Below are 17,565 nucleotides of genomic sequence, written 5' to 3' on the forward strand. Positions count from 1 at the left end.
AGATTTTATTCAATTTGCTATTAATATGAAATAATATAATTACTTTTCCCCAGTATCTCAGGCTCTCGGGAAAGAAACATCAAGACATTAAAGAACATTTTTAGCTCCTATTCTGTGCTAAGGAGTGTTCTAACTTAGAATCATAACTTAAGCTACAAACTCAGGCATGTATTAAATACACCCCCAAAAACAAAGAAATTTTTTAAATGACAAATACCCTCAACTTTTTCCAATAAAAGCCAAAACTAAACACAATTGCTCCAAGGCAGAACACAGTACATACTTACAGTTTTAGTATTATAGCTAATCTTGTGTAACATTCAATATGAAAACATTTTTCTTAAAGATATAAGAATGAGTTTATGATATAAATATAAATTCAATAAATTACAGAAAACTAAAGTTATCTTTTATAAATACTTTATATACAAATGTATATTTATTTATAAAAAGTGATGATTCATCTTTGGGGAGTGATGACAAATTGAAATTTGAAAGTCCTAGAAAAATGACAAAGAATTACTACAAGCAGAAATATGAGAACACACAAATGGAACACATTTTAAAAATGAAATAAAATTTCTAGAATTTTATACACAGAATAAATCAAAACCAAATGAATTTAGAAAACGGAAGCCTACGCTATATTTTAAATCAATATTTTAATCAAGACTTACCATTTAAAAATAATTTTACTTAAAAATTAGATTCAGTGTTTCATTTACACTTATAATAATGCTCACCCACTGGTATTTTTATTTCTATTTTCGAGTAAGAAACTGCCATTCAGAAAATAACCATATACTTAATAAATGAACCAAGAAGTTGAAATTATCTATATGACTCCATAATTTAGCTACAGTAAGTAGCTCTACAACCCAGTAAGACTTTCAAAGAGGTCTCCTGAGAATCACTGCATACACTTATTACAATCATCTATTTTCTATGCAAAGTAAGTTGGACAACTATCAGGTCATATCACTCATTAACCTTAATCTCTTTCTTCTTTGCCCTTCTGTAAAATACAGGTTTACAAGCAAAGTACTCAAATTCCCAGCCTCCTTGGTAACTAGAAGTATCCATGTGATACAGTTCTGACCAGTAACAAGTACCTAACCTAAGAGGGCTTTCCCTCTCGTAATCACCATAATGTTGTCTGTGTCTATGAGGTTTTTATTTTTATTTTTTAGCTATTTTTTGTTTTTGTTTGAATTAATGCCTTCTTGTTTGAGAAAAATAAGTCCTTAGTTAAGCTTGTTATGTATGCAGTTTTGGGTAACCTGCAGACTAATGCGATCCTAATACAATGTATGCTATGAATCAAGCCTATTGATTTGAATTGTGTTATATATCACTTTGGTGAATTAGTCATAGGATACACTAATGATGAAAAATTATCTAAGGGAACAAATAACAGCAGAGAGCAAATAAATAGCAACTATTAATAGTAGTCATAGTAATAGCAATATTAATAATATATTAATTATTATTAATGGTATACATATTTATGCTAGATAAAAGATAACAGTAATAATAACAAATATTTATTAAACATTCCATACCAGAGACTGTTAAAGAACTTTAAGTACATGAATATATGTAATCTTCAAACCACAGAATGTTGGTAGGTAATATTACCATACCCACCCATGATAAAATTTTCATCAATCCTTGACAAAAACAGAATATGGTAAAACATAGCTAAATGTGTTGAGATCATGACACTATTTTTTATGATTATTAAAATGTCATGAAGTGAGAATAATGAAAAGCAAGTTTACATTCACTTTAACACGCTTAGTTGACAAAGTAAGTCTGTGACAAATCGATAGCTGAGCCCAGTGTTTTTTGAAATTATAACGGTCCATGGAATCCAGGTTACCTGCTCAGGACCAAAAAGCAGTTTGTTTGATACCAAAGTCCAGGGTCATAAACACTAGGTTACATGAAGGAAATACACTAAATAAACTCAAAAGAACTGTTCTGTGAATACCATTAAAAATATAAATGTGTAACTATAACTATAAAGGAAAACAGCCATCCCAGGATATATAAAGTGGGAACAAGGGCATGTAACGTAATTTTACCACGTTGCCTCGCACAGAGCTTCTCTGTGTGATGTAGACTTAAACCATACCAGGGGCTGGGGATCAAGACAGGAATTCCCACCATTCCAACTTGAGTCTCAGATGATGATTAGGGTTTGGAGGTTCTCATTTGGGAATAAAGAACTGCATACACTGTGTCTAAAAAAAAGTTTGTGGTATCTCAAATCCAAGGAGCAGAGCAGGCATGCAGATAACATTTGCCCATAAAGCTTGCTCCTCAATTTCTTCCAGCTCTATAAAAGTGAGGGATCAGCCCTGCCCCACTGTGGCTCAGCTGGCTGGAGTGTAGCCTCATAAACCAAAAGGTCCTGGGTTTGATTCCCAGGTCATGGCACATACCTCAATTGTGGGTTCGATTCCCAGTCAGGAGGCAACCGATCAATGGTTTTCTCTCTCTTCCCTCCTTTTCTTTACCTCCCTCTTACTCTCCCTCTTTCTCTAAAATCAATAAACATATCCTTGATGAGGATTTTTTTTACATGAATAAAGATGGGAAACAAAACTGAAATGCTGTCGAACCCGGTTTGGCTCAGTGGTAGAGGGGCGGTCTGTGGACTGAAAGGTCCCAGGTTCAATTCCGGTCAAGGGCATGTCCATTGGTTGCGGGCACATCCCCGGTGGGGGGTGTGCAAGAGGCAGCTGATCGATGTTTCTCTCTCATCGACGTTTCTAGCTCTCTATCTCTCTCCCTTCCTCTCTGTGAAAAATCAATAAAATATGTTTAAAAAAACAAAAACAAAAACTGAAATGCAGACAAATTCTTCACATTTTATGCCACTACATTTCGATTTTTTAAAATGCTGTTTGGAAGTGTATGTTTGATCAAGCAGTTTCTTAATGGCTAAAAAATGTAACTCAGCCAAATATTTCTAACAATTTGACCAAGCTTTTTCTAATGAATTCGAGCGCTTAAAAGAAAACGGGAGTTTGCAAGACTATACATAATGTAAGGCTTATGCACGGGAAGAAAGCAGAAACTCATTGCCTTGAAGGATTCAAATAGTTCCTTATATACAGAACTAGACAAATGTTAAATAGGTTTAGTCTACACCTAACCATTTTCACATTTCTTTATTTTGTAAGATTGTAGTTGCTTCAAAGCCTGGCCAGGTCTTTTCTTTTTCACTTGTTTCCTCAAACACAATTCATTACTGAAAGCATCCAACAGGAGGAGGACAAATTCTCTTAAAGAAAAGAAATGGCTGTACATCGTTATAATTGAAAACAGTAACTACCCCCTGGTTTATGGTTTATTTGTAGTCACCTCAAACATTAGGTCCCACATGCTTTAATCCATCTTCCAGCACCAATTTCAGTTATACCAAAGCAGTACACAGGCCACAAAAAACAGCATGCATTCCCCATGTTTACCACCAGAGAAGGCGGGTGGCTGGCTAACTGGAGGGGGGCTGAGGGACGGGGGAGGTGCCCCAGGATTGAAATGCTAAAGTATTTACATGGGAAGGGGATTAGGGGGGCGGGGGAGGGGGGGGGGGAGAGGCAGGTTTGTGGGAATATTTCTACCTTGAGCTGATTTTAAAAGAAATTGCTTTTTTCCCCCTTTTTGAATCCTAACAGAAAAAGACCTTAAAAGTCTAAATGAAAGCACTGAACACACTCCATTTAGACTAGTGTTGTATCATCTATAGCTACAGCTGTCTCTGACTAGACTTTTTAAATACCTTTGGCACTCCCTCCCCCCCTCCCTTCCATTCTCAAACCTACCAAAAAACAAGACAAAAAAACAAAAAACAATTTAAATAATTTTTTTTTAATTCACAAGAAAGGAAAAGGGGGGTGTGGAGGGATCCTACAACCTTAATTTCACCTGGATTGACTTCCTTAAACTGCTATCACAATTTATTTTCCACTTGGTTTAATGTATATGAGGTACATTATTTCCTACACATTTTTTTTCTTACACCAGATCTTCTAGTTTACTTAAATTTGAAGTCATGAAATATTCAAAATTAGTAAAATATACTGTATCTTGTGAATTTCTACAAAATTCAGGAGGAATAAAGATGAATAAACAGTTATTGTTTTAGCCCTCTTTTCTATTTATTGGTGTGTGTGTGTGTGTGTGTGTGTGTGTGTGTGTCAAATTTCACCACTTGTCCTAATAACTTATTTCTGTTCTCCAGCATCCCACATCGCATTTGGTTATCACGTTTCCTTAGTCTCTTCCAACCTGTAACAGTTCTTTAGTATATCCTTTCATACCCTGGACACTTTTGATACTGGACAGTTACTTTATATAATGTCCTTAAATTTGAGTTTGTCTAATGTTTTCCAACACTTAGATCAGAGGGTTTTTTTTAGGAAGAATCCGACCACAGATGAGCCCTCCTCAGTGAATCATGATGTTGTTATGTCTTCTTATGGGTGAGGTAACCACGATCACCTGGTTAATTTGGTGTCTGCCAGTTTTCTTCACTATGAAAGTATTTACTTCCTTTTATAATTAATTCATCTTGTGGCAAAATACTTTGAGATTATGCAAGTATTTCTGGTATTTGACAGCATGTTTTTCATCATACTTTCACCCACTAATTTTGGCATCCATCAAAGCCTTTGGCTTGTACCAATTATGCTATGATGCTTGCCTACTGATAATTTTCTATTTCCATCATTCCTTCCACACTTTTAAAAATTGATGAGAGAGAAAGGAAGGGAGGAGAGAAACATGGATTGGTTGCCTCCTGCACACTCCCCAATTGGGGATCGAACGAACCTGAAACCTAGGCATGTACCCTTTCTGGAACTTGGAACCTAGACCCTTCGGTGCACAGGACAATGCTCCAACCACTGAGCCACACCAGCCAGGACTCCTGCACTTTTTCTTGGAATTCTGCTATAACAAGGAACTTCTCCCCCAGTTATTTATTTATTCCCTTATTTACTTATATTAGTATGAGCTCAAGAAATATTTTTTCCCTAGAGGTTATAATCCATTATTTACCTTGTTGCTCAAATTGTCCTCAATTTGGCCACTGGAACGCATTTGTACATGCATCTATTAGATTTCCTTCTGACTTGTAAAAAAAATGTCACTTCAGTAGGGGAAGGTCAAGTAATTTCTCTGAATGAGGAATCACTGATGGCTAAGATTACTCTTATCACTTCCATTATGGAAAAAAAATGTACATATTGAAATATCCCAAACATACTGTACTATTATTGTACTTCTTGCTTAGCCAAGATTTCATGAACTTTGGTCTTCATTTTATATACATTATTACAGAATTTTCTCACCATTGTCCCTATTTAAATCCATCTCATCTTCACAAACACTCCCTAACCCACAATCCCCACATATTATTGGTATTTCAGGAACATTAACCCAAACCACTCAGTGACAAAAGCAGGAATTCATTTTAGACAAAAGGTAATGAGACTTACTTATGCTAAGTGAAAAAAAGCCAATCCTTAAAGGTCAAATACTGTAGGATTCCATTTACATAACATTCTTGAAATGATCAAATTATAGCAGTGAAGAACACATTAACCTTTGCCAGAGGCAGGGTGGGAGTAACTGTGGCTATAAAAGGGCAAGAGACATTCTTGTGGTGATGGAATTGTTGTGTATCTTTTGATTTTTCACAGAGAGGAAGAGAGAGGGATAGAGAGTTAGAAACATCGATGAGAGAGAATCATCGATCAGCTGCCTCTTGCACATCCCCCACCGGAGATGTGCCCGCAACCAAGGTACATGCCCTTGCCCAGAATCGAACCTGGGACCTTTCAGTCCACAGGCCGATGCTCTGTCCACTGAGCCAAACCGGTCCCGGCTGTTGTGTATCTTGACTATCAATGTCAATATCCTCGTTGTGACATTGTACTATATATAGTTTTGCAAGATATTAGTAATATCTGCATTCTTTCTTAACACTGCATGTGAATATACAATTATCTCAACCCCAAAAGTTTATTTTTTTAAAGGGGGTAGTGAGTTTTAACTCTGCCGTCAATACTCAGAAGTCAGATAAACAGCACAGTGCCCCAATCCCTAGATCCACCGATTGCTAGTTCAGCTTCTAGGAAAGTGAAAATCAGGCCTCAGCAGAAAAACATCTAATGGCTAATTCCTCTTGAGGGTCTTTTCCTTTCTCAGCTTTTATGTTGGGCAGGAACAAATACTACCAGCTAGAATAAAGACCAGAAAGGTGCCAAGGGCCAGATGTTATGGTATTTCAATTCATTTTGCTCAGATTAAATTTCTGAGAAATTCTAAACCTCCACAATCTGTGATTTCCACCTTGCACAAGCAATGAGAAATTACAGAGGGAGGGTTTTAGTTCCCATGGCAAAACCAAGCTTCCCCTTCAAGTCACTGACATCCATCAGACATCTTATGATTAATGAATGTGAAAACACAGAAATGATAGAGCCAAGAGAATTTAAAATGCAAAAGCTAAACTTTCTGCTCCACCAAAACTACCCCACCCACCACAGCCACACTGAAGATAAATCGATTCACTGGATAAAGAAGAAAAGGAAGTACCTGATTTCAGCAGGAAACACATGCTTCAGAAGGTTCAGTAAGAAGTGGCTAATTAGCACGTGAGAATAAAGGTGTTTTTTTTTATTTTTCCCGAAAAGTTAAAAATCCTAAACCAAAATAACGTGGCAATCAGATTATCATCCCCCCCTAACAAAGGCTGACATTTTAACCGTATATATTCAAAAGCTCTAACAAAGCTACAATTATATGTACTCAAACTGCTTTTCCTTCCTAATTTAACATTAATCTATCTAAATAAAGGACAGTGTAGGGGAAGAATAAGGACCTGTTCTCAGACTGACTACAATCATTACATCCCAAGTCAATTGCGAATTGTCATTATAAACTAGAGGCACAGTGCAGGAAATTCATGCAAGTGGGAGGGAAGGGTCCCTCAGCCCAGCCTGCTGGGATCCCTCGGGGGATGTCCAACTGTCTGTTTAGACCCGATCCCGCTCACAATCCAGGACCACTGGCTCCTAACCGCTCACCTCCTGCCTGCCTGATCACCCCTAACTGCCTTCCCCTGCCAGCCTGATTGCCCCTAACTGCTCTCCCCTGCCAACCCGAGTGCCCCTTACCTGCTCTCCCTGCTGGCCTCATTGCCCCTAACCGCCTCTGCCTCAGCCCCCACACTGTGGTTTTGTCCTGAAGGACGTCCAGAAGGATATCCAGAAGACATCCGGTCGAATTAGCATATTACCCTTTTATTAGGATAGATTCACTTTTTCCCTGCTTAAATTCAGACACTCCTGGACTCTTCCCAGGTAGAATGCTTTGGAGGCACGTTATCGTTAAGAAAAAGTAGCAATGATATGATAAATCAGACATTTCATATAAGATTCCAAACTGAACATATAGAAAATACCAAAGTTTAAGGAAAAAAATAGTGTAAGTTTAAGGAAAAAAATAGTGTAAGTTAAACACACACACACACACACACACACACACGAAAATTATATTCAACAACCTGGGGTTTTCCCCCAACAAACTAGGAAATGTCCCTCACTGTCATTTGCCATGACTGAAATGTACTGGCATAATGTGAGCGTAGTTGGGTGCAATGAGCAGCTGACATACATGTGCACACGTTCCGCCAGACTGTCCAGCAGAGTCTACTGCATATTTCTGGTCCGTCTCCACTGTGTAACTCAGGCACCCAACCATCACAAGCCTGAAGAACAGCCAGACATCTCCTGGGCTCTTCTCACTCGCCTTCAAACCACAAGCTTCTACGCTCCAGTGGAGTCACCCCCCACCCCCTCTGCTACTCACTCACTCCCTTGGCTCCAAGCACAAAGATCTGCATATATTTTCTTACAATCATGTGTGCTACTTTTATGACACGTGTCAGTCTGGACTCTTCTTGCCTCCTAGTCCACTCGTAGGTGAGTTCATACTCACCCCAAACTCAGTGCACCTATCTCACATAGGAAGACCACAGCCTCTCCCGTGTTGGCAGAGGACCGCTGCTACAGCACTAATGAATCACATCCTACTTACAGGATACAATGGATTGGTGAGTTACTTGATGGACATAAGTCTCATTTCATCTTTTGAGTTCCCAAGGCTTGGAAAATAAAAAATGTGGCCCGCACCATTTTTTTTAACCTACAAATTCAAAATGTGCTGCAATATGAAAGGACCATCATTAGTAAATGTAACTTTCTTTGACGTCATTCACTAAACAACCTAGGGAAGCTATTATCCCCATTTTACAGATGAGGAAACTGCTACCAAAATGGGGTGAGGAGTAGCCCATAAAATGCAGGTATCAAGGAGCTATCACCAGTTCCACATTTCCCTATCTCTTTAGTCTAGACCTGTGGTCAGCCAACTGCGGCTCACGAGCCATATGCGGCTCTTTGGCCCCTTGAGTGTGGCTCTTCCACAAAATACCACGGCCTGGTTGAGTCTATTTTGAAGAAGTGGCGTTAAAAGTTTAAGTTTAAAAAATTTGGCTCTCAAAAGAAATTTTAATCGTTGTACTGTTGATATTTGGCTCTGTGGATTTATGAGTTTGCCAACCAGTGGTCTAGACCAAAGTTACTTCAGGTAATTACAATTCCTTAAAATGTAAGTTTTCAAATGACTCAAGAAGCACTGTCTTTCTGTGGTTTTAAAAGTTCTTTATTTCAGAATTCATTTGTATTTGAGGCATATGCCACGATTACTTTATGTCACACTACTTTACTTGACTTGAATTTCAAATATCACCAAAAGCATATCTTATTGTAATCATGTGACTCACCCCCAAAATCCACCCAGATAAAGTTTTTTCTTCAAGACAACAGTAAGTTTAAAAAAAGAAAGAAAAAAAACAGTGCATTTTCTTATGAAGCAAAGAAAATCTGACTTCAAGAAACTGAGCTTTGAAGTTGACAGTGAGTCCTACCTTTCTTATTAAATGGCAATGATAGGAGATTATAGCTGTTTTTGTTTTATGTTTTTCTTATTTAATGTCCTTCCTTTTTTAAATTTTGATTAAGTGACTGATTGGAGAAAGAAAAGTGAAACATAGATCAATTGCCTCCCGCACACACCTCTACTGGGACTGAACCCAAAATTGGGTATGTGCCCTGACCGGGACTAGAACCTGCCACCTTTTGGTGGAATGTTCCAACCAACTGAGCCATGCGGCCAGGGCTCCCTCCTTCCTTTTAAGTGTTTTGTTTTGTGAAAGCCCGAGGTCTGGGAAGGACTGCGTTAATCCAGTCTCTCCATACAGCACTGCAGTTGGAGAGATTCCGGTTGAACCTCAGCCAAGATATGCAAAGCTAATTATGGAACTGTTAATTACTAAATGCTTAAAAGGTTATTTGAAGGAGACTAATATAGAAGGAAAAAAGTCAATAACTTTTTACCATAAATTTAAGTTCTCACTTGTTCAGTCACATGCCAATACAATTTGAAATCAGTATTTCAGTTATAAATATGTAGTTTTTTTTAACCTACAAATTCAAATATCATTGTTATGTAAACTACATACTTGTGACCAAAAAGCGTCATTTTGGGAGACATGCTTTTCAAAAATTGCTCACAGATCAGTTAAGTTGTGTTTCATGAACAAAACTGCTTAAGAAGCAAATATATATTACGAGGACCCCCAGAATGAGCAAAAATATAATGAAAGTATAAGTTGTCAAGTGAAAATATGAGACTGCTCACAAACAATGATTAGAAAGAAACTCAAATAGAAAATGTGAGTATTGCAGGCACAATTTTCCCACTAGATTTGAAAGTTAAATATTTACCATAAAAACTCTTTTGTGCAGATTCTCATAATTTAAAGTTCTCTGGGCTAAAGGTCTTTTTCAGCCCTCTCATTACAACTTAACCTGTAATCTACTGAATGACTTTGCAAGGAATTAAGTCTTCTTGGACCGTTAGAAACTCGCAGCTCACAAATTCACGCATTAGCGATTAAATCAAAAGGTGCCAATAGGCGAAACAAAAAATGTTTTTCAATAGGTAAGAACAAAGTAAAAGTAACTAGAAGGGGATTAGGTGAAGCCATTTTACACTCACCAATCTTAAAAGTAACTTTTACAGCTAGCTAAAAACACAATGAATTAGGTCTTTAAAGTAAGAGGAAACAATTACACAATAGATGTTTCACCTGAAAAACTGAAAACATTACGTGTTTAAACACTCTACAGAAGCAATTTCAAGGGATCTGAACTCAACAACTTAATAAAATGGTCTAGAAAAATCATTTTATTGTTTGAAGCCTTGAGGGATAAAGCTGTTTGTAATTTATTTACATCTTTTACCTCACTAAATTGCTTTGGTGATCACGCTTCCCATCTAAGTGATTAAAGACATAAACCCAAATAGTTTAATAAAGCAATGACTTAAGAGCCCTGTTTTTCAACAGAGGTGCACTGAAAAGCACCAGTAGAACGCTTAGGGTGTTCATCATGTACAAGCAGGTTTGTTACGCAGAACACAGCGCCCCATTGACTGGAACTTAGTGAGGTTTCCAGACACACAATATGGGACCCACTTGGATTAAAAAGTCGACTTTTTCCTCCTCTCAGAAGATCAGGTGAAACAGTGACAGCGACATTCCTGATGTCGCTGAAAGGTCAGGTGGCAATTTTTCCATTTCTCCTCGTCGCTAATGACGTGCCTAAATAAAGTGTGTTCCTATTTTCCAGGTGGCCCTGAGAAGGTCCCTGACTACCAAAGTCCCGTGTTTCCACTGGGATTCTCACCACGCACAGATTCTCTTCTACCCTGTTTCCCCGAAAATAAGACAGTGTCTTATATTAATTTTTTCTCCCAAAGTTGCGCTAGGTCTTATTTTCAGGGGATGTCTTATCTTTCCATGCGCTAGGTCTTATTTTCGGGGAAACACGGTAGCTAACTACTTAGGTGACACTAGCAACATCACCATGACTTTTAGACAACTGAGTAACCTAAATACTACAAAATTATGTATGTCTTCAACAAGTTTTGGAGAGAAACTGGATTGCTGGGAGTTTTTTGTTGTTGGTTTTTTTTTTTAAAGGAAGAAACCAAATTTAACAAAAATTGTTTCTATATCTTTCTGTATTCTTTTCTTTTGAAGCCCCTTCCTTTTTTGCCTTTACCGAGTCTATCCTGAGAAACAGAAGGAAGCATGACAGCAAAACTGTCCCAGTTCATATCCTTCTGTTTGTGATATCAAGCCTTTTAATGTGTGCTTTTCTTACATCACAACATTCTAGCTCTCAAGCATCCATGAAAAAGACAGTACAGAAAAACTCCCAGCCCTGGCATTACCAAGGCACTCCATAAAAAAGCACCTACAACTAAAACTTCCTTTTTTTTTTAACCTGAATCCGTTTCAAACGTCAAACCAGGTGAAGTTGGAAAACATTCAAACCTACTTTCTCTTTAAAACAACATAGATAAGGGTGAGGGTTTGCATTAGTAATAAGCCAATGAACATCAACGCTAATAGGGCTGACACTTAAGAATGTACAAAGCGGCCCTGGCTGGTTTGGCTCAGTGGCTGGAGGGTCGGCCTGCAAACTGAAGGGTCAAGGCACATGCAGGGCTGCAGTCTTGGTCCCCAGGAGGGGGTGTGCTGGAGGCAGCCAATCAATGATTCTCTCTCATCATTGATGTTTCTATCTCTCTCTCCCTTTCCCTTTCTCTTTGAAGTAATAAATTAATTAATTAATTAATTAATTAATTAATTTTTTTAGGAATGTACAAAACGTTTGGTAGCTTTTCCTCCATTTACTTTTTTTAAAATATATTTTATTGATTTTTCACAGAGAGGAAGGGAGAGGGATAGAGTTAGAAACATCGATGAGAGAGAGTCATCCATCAGTTGCCTCTTGCACACCCCCCACTGGGGATATGTCCACAACTAAGCTATAATACATGCCCTTGACCGGAATCGAACCTGGGGCCTTTCAGTCCGCCGGCCGATGCTCTATCCACTGAGCCAAACCGGTTTCGGCCCCTCTGTTTACTTTTGTCCATGCAGGTTGGGTGGGGGCAATGTGCGGCTTTCCGAATGTCAATGAAGCTTTCATCCTGTGGTGTCACAGTCACTGGCCCACTTCTGACGCAGGCCACGTTCTGTGCCGGGTCCGTTTTTATTCTACACAGCTGGCTCAGCAACAGGAAAGTTTAACAGCTCATTGACTTGGCACAATCCACGTGCTGTCTGTCACAGCGAAGGTTTTGTCTCCTACAGTCTTGTTTGGTGAGTTACACCCTGCTCCCCCCAAGTAGGTTTCCAATCATTGCTATTCTAATTAATCCACAAAAGGCAACACCACTTCCCCATCTCTAACTTCCACCGAAGGCCTCTGACCTCATTGTCTGACCTGGCTGGCCAGGTTCTAATGCCCCTGGCATGGAATTCTTTCATGGAAATGTGCTCTTCCTCCACACTAACTGGGAACGTGCATTTTCAGAAAACTGATACCGTGGACAATGTCAAAGCTAGTTGTGGATAAGGAAGGTGCATGACACATTTGGTAAATCGGTGCCATCCATCTAGGATTCCCCCAGATGGGATGGCTCCGTCAAGAAAAAAAAAACAAAAAAAAAACCAGTACCAGGTGCCATCGCTGGGCCCAGTCCCAAGGCAGCCAATGGAAGAAGATTCTGTTTTACTCCGTCCTCCCCCACATTAAGGAACAGAAATCAACGTCAGAGAAGAGCACTTGGACTTGAACAGATGGCATGCAACACTGAACAAGCGCAGCGACTCTTTCAACAATTAGATCCTACACGTCTGATGGTCCCAAGGATCAGAAGGGCTTATTTGTCTTAAGAGGGTTGGCAACGAGATATCCTGTAGTCACCATCCTAACGCTTAGGAATATGCGTCATTCTCTAGTCAGCAACTAAGAGCAAAAAAAAAAAAAATCAAACCACCACAATTTTATAAAATTTCCCCTCGCTAGTCCAACTTGAAACGGCCAAGTCCGATGCCAACGGCAATTCCTCCAGTTCCAGGAAGAGGAAAACAGGCCTGAAGGTAAACGAGCGCACGAAGGTGAACAAACTTATCTAATTTTGACAAGGTTGTGCAACGCCAAAGGAATCCGCACGGTGCCCTTCCCGGGGGTGCGTGTGGAATGCCAGCCCTGCACGGATGTCCGCATTTTAAACTAAAAGCACCAACTTCCCCACCAACACCACCCCCTTCCATTGGAAAGCTGCATCCCTTTTTCACAAGAGCAAAATCATAAACACCCAAACACCTTAGCGGTTTACGTTACAAGAAGGCCAACACGGATAGCCTTTCGCAGAAGAAACACACAAGTTTCCTGCAAAACCTCCTCCAACACCTCCAAACTCTGAAGGCAGACGGGGCCACATGCACGAGAAGGAAGGGGCCCGCGACCAGAGTGGCCAACCCGGGGGAGGGGACACCTCCTCTCCCCAAGGCCCCCAAGCCCCACGGGGCCGGGTGTGCGGCTGGGGAGAGGGGGAGCTAATTGGACAATTCCCTCCGCCGGGCAAACGCAGGGGGGAGTCAGGAATGGGGAGGGCAAGAAAAGGAGAAGATCCAGGAGGCGGAAAAACAAACCCAGGCTGGCCAGGGGGAGAGACTCGGAGCTGGGATGTAACTGGAAGTTGGAGGTCCGATCAGGAGGAGCGGGATGAGCGGGGCGAACCGTGTCGGGAATGGGGAGATGGGGGGGCGGGAGGGGAGAGACCGCGCGCAGCCTAAGAGGCACCAACGCGCCCAAGTCCCGCCGGGTCTCACCTGGGAGGTCCTCTCCGCGGGGTTCTTCATCACCGCCTGGCGGAAGCTGTTATCCACGTAGGAAGCCATCTCTCCCCGCGGGCCGGGCCGGGGCCGCTCCGCACCCGTGTCGGCGGCCTCCTCCCCGCCCAGCGCGGCCGCTGCTGCCTCCGCCCTGCGCGCTCCGCCCGCGGCCAACCAGCCAGACCGCGCGGCGGGGCCCGCAGGGGGCGGCTCGGCCGGGCCCGGGGGCCGGGGGCCCGGGGCGCGGGACGGGCGCGCGGGAGCGCCGGCGGGAGAGCGAGGCCCCGCGCAGCTCCGGGGTCCCGCCGCCCGGAGGGTCGCTGCGGCTCGATCAGCGGCCGGGAAGTCCCCTTCCTCCGATCCCTCGCCGCCTCTGGGCCGGGCGAAGGCTTCCTGGCGCGCCCGGCTCCCTCCGGGCCCTGGCAGGGCACGCCTCCCCGGCTCCGCCGCTGGGGGGACAGTGGCGGCTCCTCCTGGCCCCGGCGAGCCCGAGTTATTTTTAGGGAGGGAGGTGCGGGCGACGGTGAGGAGGGGTAGGGCTGCGTGCAGGCGGGGCCTCCTCTTCCCCGCCCGCGCGGAGGGGCGCCCCCTCCTCTCGGGGGTCTCCGGGAAACGCTCCGATCGCCCGCGCTGCCCCCAGTCCTCTCGGGCTCCGGGGCGCCGCGGGGAAGGAAGGCTGGCTGAGCTGGCTCAGGTCCGGGCGCCGCGAAGCCCGATCGCCTCGGCCGCTGTCCCAGCCGCTGCGGAGGATCGTCTACTGGGCTCGGCCGTGCCTCCCGATTGCTGCTGCATCCCCTCGGGCCGCCGCGCCGCCGCCGCCGCCGCCTCCGTAGCTCCGGCCGCCGCCGCGGGCTCCGCCGCCGCCGCCCCCCATCCGCGCGCCCCGAGCGCAGCTGCTTCCCCGGCGCCGGCGCCGCCGCGGCCAGAGCGCACGGCCCGGGCGGCAGCCTCCGGCCCAGGCGCTCCCCGCAACTTTGTTCCCGGTGCGGGCGGGGCTGGGGCTGGGGCTGGGGAAGGGCCCGGGTCCGAGGGCGGGCGGAGAGGCAGCCGCGGGCCGCGCACAGCCCCCCGCGGCAGAGTGTTTGGGAAGCGGCGGCGATTCCCCTCCTCTTCCTCCGCCTCTTCCTCCTCCTCCCCGCGTCTGCTCCGGCCGCCCGAGCCGCTCCTCAGGGAGGAAGCGGCCTCCCGGGCTGGCTGCTTTGTGCTGCAGCCATGGTGAGGGTGAGTGACGGCCGGGAGGCGAGTCGGCGGGCGCTGCATCATCGCGGGGCGGGGCGGCCCGTGCGCCGGGCCCGCCCCCTCCCTCGCGGCTCGGCGCCCGCCCGCCCGCCCGCCGGCCGCGCCCTCGCTCCGGAGCCTCACCTTTGGCTCTGCCAGGTGAGCCCCAAGCAGAGCGGGGAGGGGCGACGAGGGCGGGGGAGGGAGAGGGTACACGCGAAGGAGCTGGTCACAGCCCCGCAACCACCTGGCCCCAGGAGGTGGCCCTGGTCCCGGGTTCCCGGCCCCCCCGCACTGGGCCATCGTTTTTGAACCCAGGGGGTTGGCGCCTAGCCGCTTCCCAGACGATAAATCCTCTAAGGATTTATTTTGTTTTATTTGTCACTTGCTGCAGGGAAGAAAGCGTTCCATCTGGCACCATCAGAACACTGGAATGGCCACGAAATGAAGGAGATGGAAACGTGCCAGGATCAACACAACTAGACCCCCCCAACCCCACCCCAGACACGAAAGCATGCCAGATGGAAAGGTGTGAGTGAGACCTGGAAGGTCTTGTGACATGGGCCCATCGGGCTTTGCCTGAGGCAGAGCAAATGTCTTGATCCTGAGTTTCAAGTGGGGCTCACTGGGTGCAGAGGACGCTGAAACCTAGCCCTTTAAGATGTTACCACTCCTGCTGCTTCGTGTCCTCTCCCCCACCCCCTCCCTTCCTGAGCCAGGTCAAGGTGTGTGAGGTCAGCCAAGCACCAGGAACAGCTCTGCTGGTCTGGTCCTGGGGTTTTATTTTTATCTGTCTCCCCACCTCCTCCTTTCCCAACAAGTTCATGTTCTGATGTCTATGTGGAGGCTAGACTTAGAGGAGGATTGTTACTTTTGTGACCTCGAATATTGAACTGTTTTCCAATTTTCAAACATACCTTTTTAACATCTAGTTTATTTTAAACTCTTGAGCAAACATTTGAGGGTCCTTAAGTGACCTATGTGGCTGCTAATTAGAGAAAGGGTTGTGTAACCCTATGAGACTGGATAAAATTGTATCTCTAGACCCTTTTGTATTCCTCTTACTGAAACTGCTTCCCCTTGTTTCTTTCACCCCTTGGTTGAATCGTAGCATCAAATTCTCCATGGCATGGACCACCACCTTGAGAGCAAAGAACATGAATAAGTGTCATAGCACTGTACGGAGAGAAGAAGAAAATCAAATCCAATGAGGTGAAAAAATAATACCTGACACCTCCATCCGATGTCTAATGGACATCTCAGAATTAACATGTGCAGACCAGGCTCCAGATTACCTGCCCCAATGCGCCCTCCCACAGCTTCCCATTCCAGTCAATGCAATCTACACCCTTCCAATTGACCAGCTGATCACAGGGTCAGTAAACCTGTTGGCTCAACCTTCAAAGTACCATATCTGGAATCCAACCTCCACCTAGCACCTCTGCTGCCATGATCCTGGTCAGCATCAACTTGTGCCTACACTTTGCAAAAACCACCTACCGGATCTCCCTCTTTTGGTGCTTGCCTCCAGCAGTATACTTTGAGTCTTTTCAGTCCAGCTCAACTCCTCTGCTTTAAAAAAAAAAAAAAGAGAGAGAGAGAGAGAGAGTAAAAAATCCACTAGCTCCCCATCTCATTTAAGCTAAAAGCCAGAGTCCTTACTATAGCCTCAATATTCCTTCTCTCTCTGACCATCTCCTACTACTGTGTCATTGGCCTCCATGCTGTTTCTGAAACACAATGAACAAGCTCCAGTCTCATGGCCTTCCCCTTTGCTGGGCCTCTGCCACCGGAATGATCTCTGCACTCCCCACAACCCACCCAAAACAGAACAAAACCTAGGATGTTGTTTCCTTACCTCCTTCACGTCTTCATTCAAGTGTTATTTTCCCTGTAACATCCGTGCCTTAGTTCTCTTCCTCTCCTTGCCACCATCATAACATACTATATAATTCGTTTTATTTATTGTCTTCCTCCACTATAATGTATGTTGCCGAAGTCAATGATTCTTGTTCCTTTTATTCACTGCTATTTCCAAAGACACAGTGTAAATGAATGAATAACTATCGTATTACATTGTGTGTATGAGATTGTTACATATATTACCTCACTTCTGTCTCTAACAGAGGTGGGATGAAGGGGGGAGCAGGCTGGGAGAGAAACCCTCCTGAGCCTGTTTTCTGTTCTATAAAAATGCACAAGAACTGCGTACCCTGAAGATTATAATGTATGCAAAGTGTCCTGCGTAGTGCTCGAACCATTGCATGCACCCAACAAAGGATAGTTATTTTTAAGATCATTCTCATCATCCTGTTCCTTCGTGGAACAGTTATTATCTTGTTTACAGATGAGGAAACTGAGACTAAAATAGGCGGCCTGACTTGCCCTGGTTCCAGGCCTGCCTTTAACTTTGGAAGGGCCTGGGACAAGCTAACAAATGGAGAGCCACAGACCCTATCACACATACCTAAGGCTCTGCGTTAACAAGGAACATGATGCTGTAGGGAGGG

The 17,565-nt window shown here is 43.9% G+C and overlaps 1 protein-coding gene and 1 long non-coding RNA gene across 7 annotated transcripts in view; one reads left to right on the plus strand and one right to left on the minus strand.

Moving 5' to 3' along the window:
* RAPGEF2 (Rap guanine nucleotide exchange factor 2) overlaps positions 1 to 15,057 on the minus strand; it is a 229,467-nt gene extending 214,410 nt beyond the window's left edge. For 5 of the 6 annotated variants that reach the window (XM_084884156.1, XM_084884149.1, XM_084884155.1 and 2 more), the window contains exon 1: positions 13,835 to 14,526. In XM_084884156.1, the coding sequence (XP_084740282.1) occupies positions 13,835 to 13,903 (69 nt within the window). In that variant the 5' untranslated portion in view covers positions 13,904 to 14,526. Of the gene's footprint in view, positions 1 to 13,834 lie in introns of all 6 variants that reach the window. The other variant, XM_084884153.1, reaches the window with a different exon arrangement.
* A 110-nt stretch (positions 15,058 to 15,167) lies between these two features.
* LOC311622798 lies at positions 15,168 to 17,248 on the plus strand. Its single transcript, XR_014795026.1, has 3 exons — positions 15,168 to 15,214; positions 15,450 to 15,584; positions 16,167 to 17,248. It is a non-coding gene; the product is annotated as an uncharacterized lncRNA (long non-coding RNA).
* The last annotated feature ends 317 nt before the right edge of the window (positions 17,249 to 17,565 follow it).

Source organism: Pipistrellus hanaki, assembly GCF_964339955.1.
Source record: "Pipistrellus hanaki genome assembly, chromosome: 5".
Lineage (NCBI taxonomy): Eukaryota > Metazoa > Chordata > Mammalia > Chiroptera > Vespertilionidae > Pipistrellus > Pipistrellus hanaki.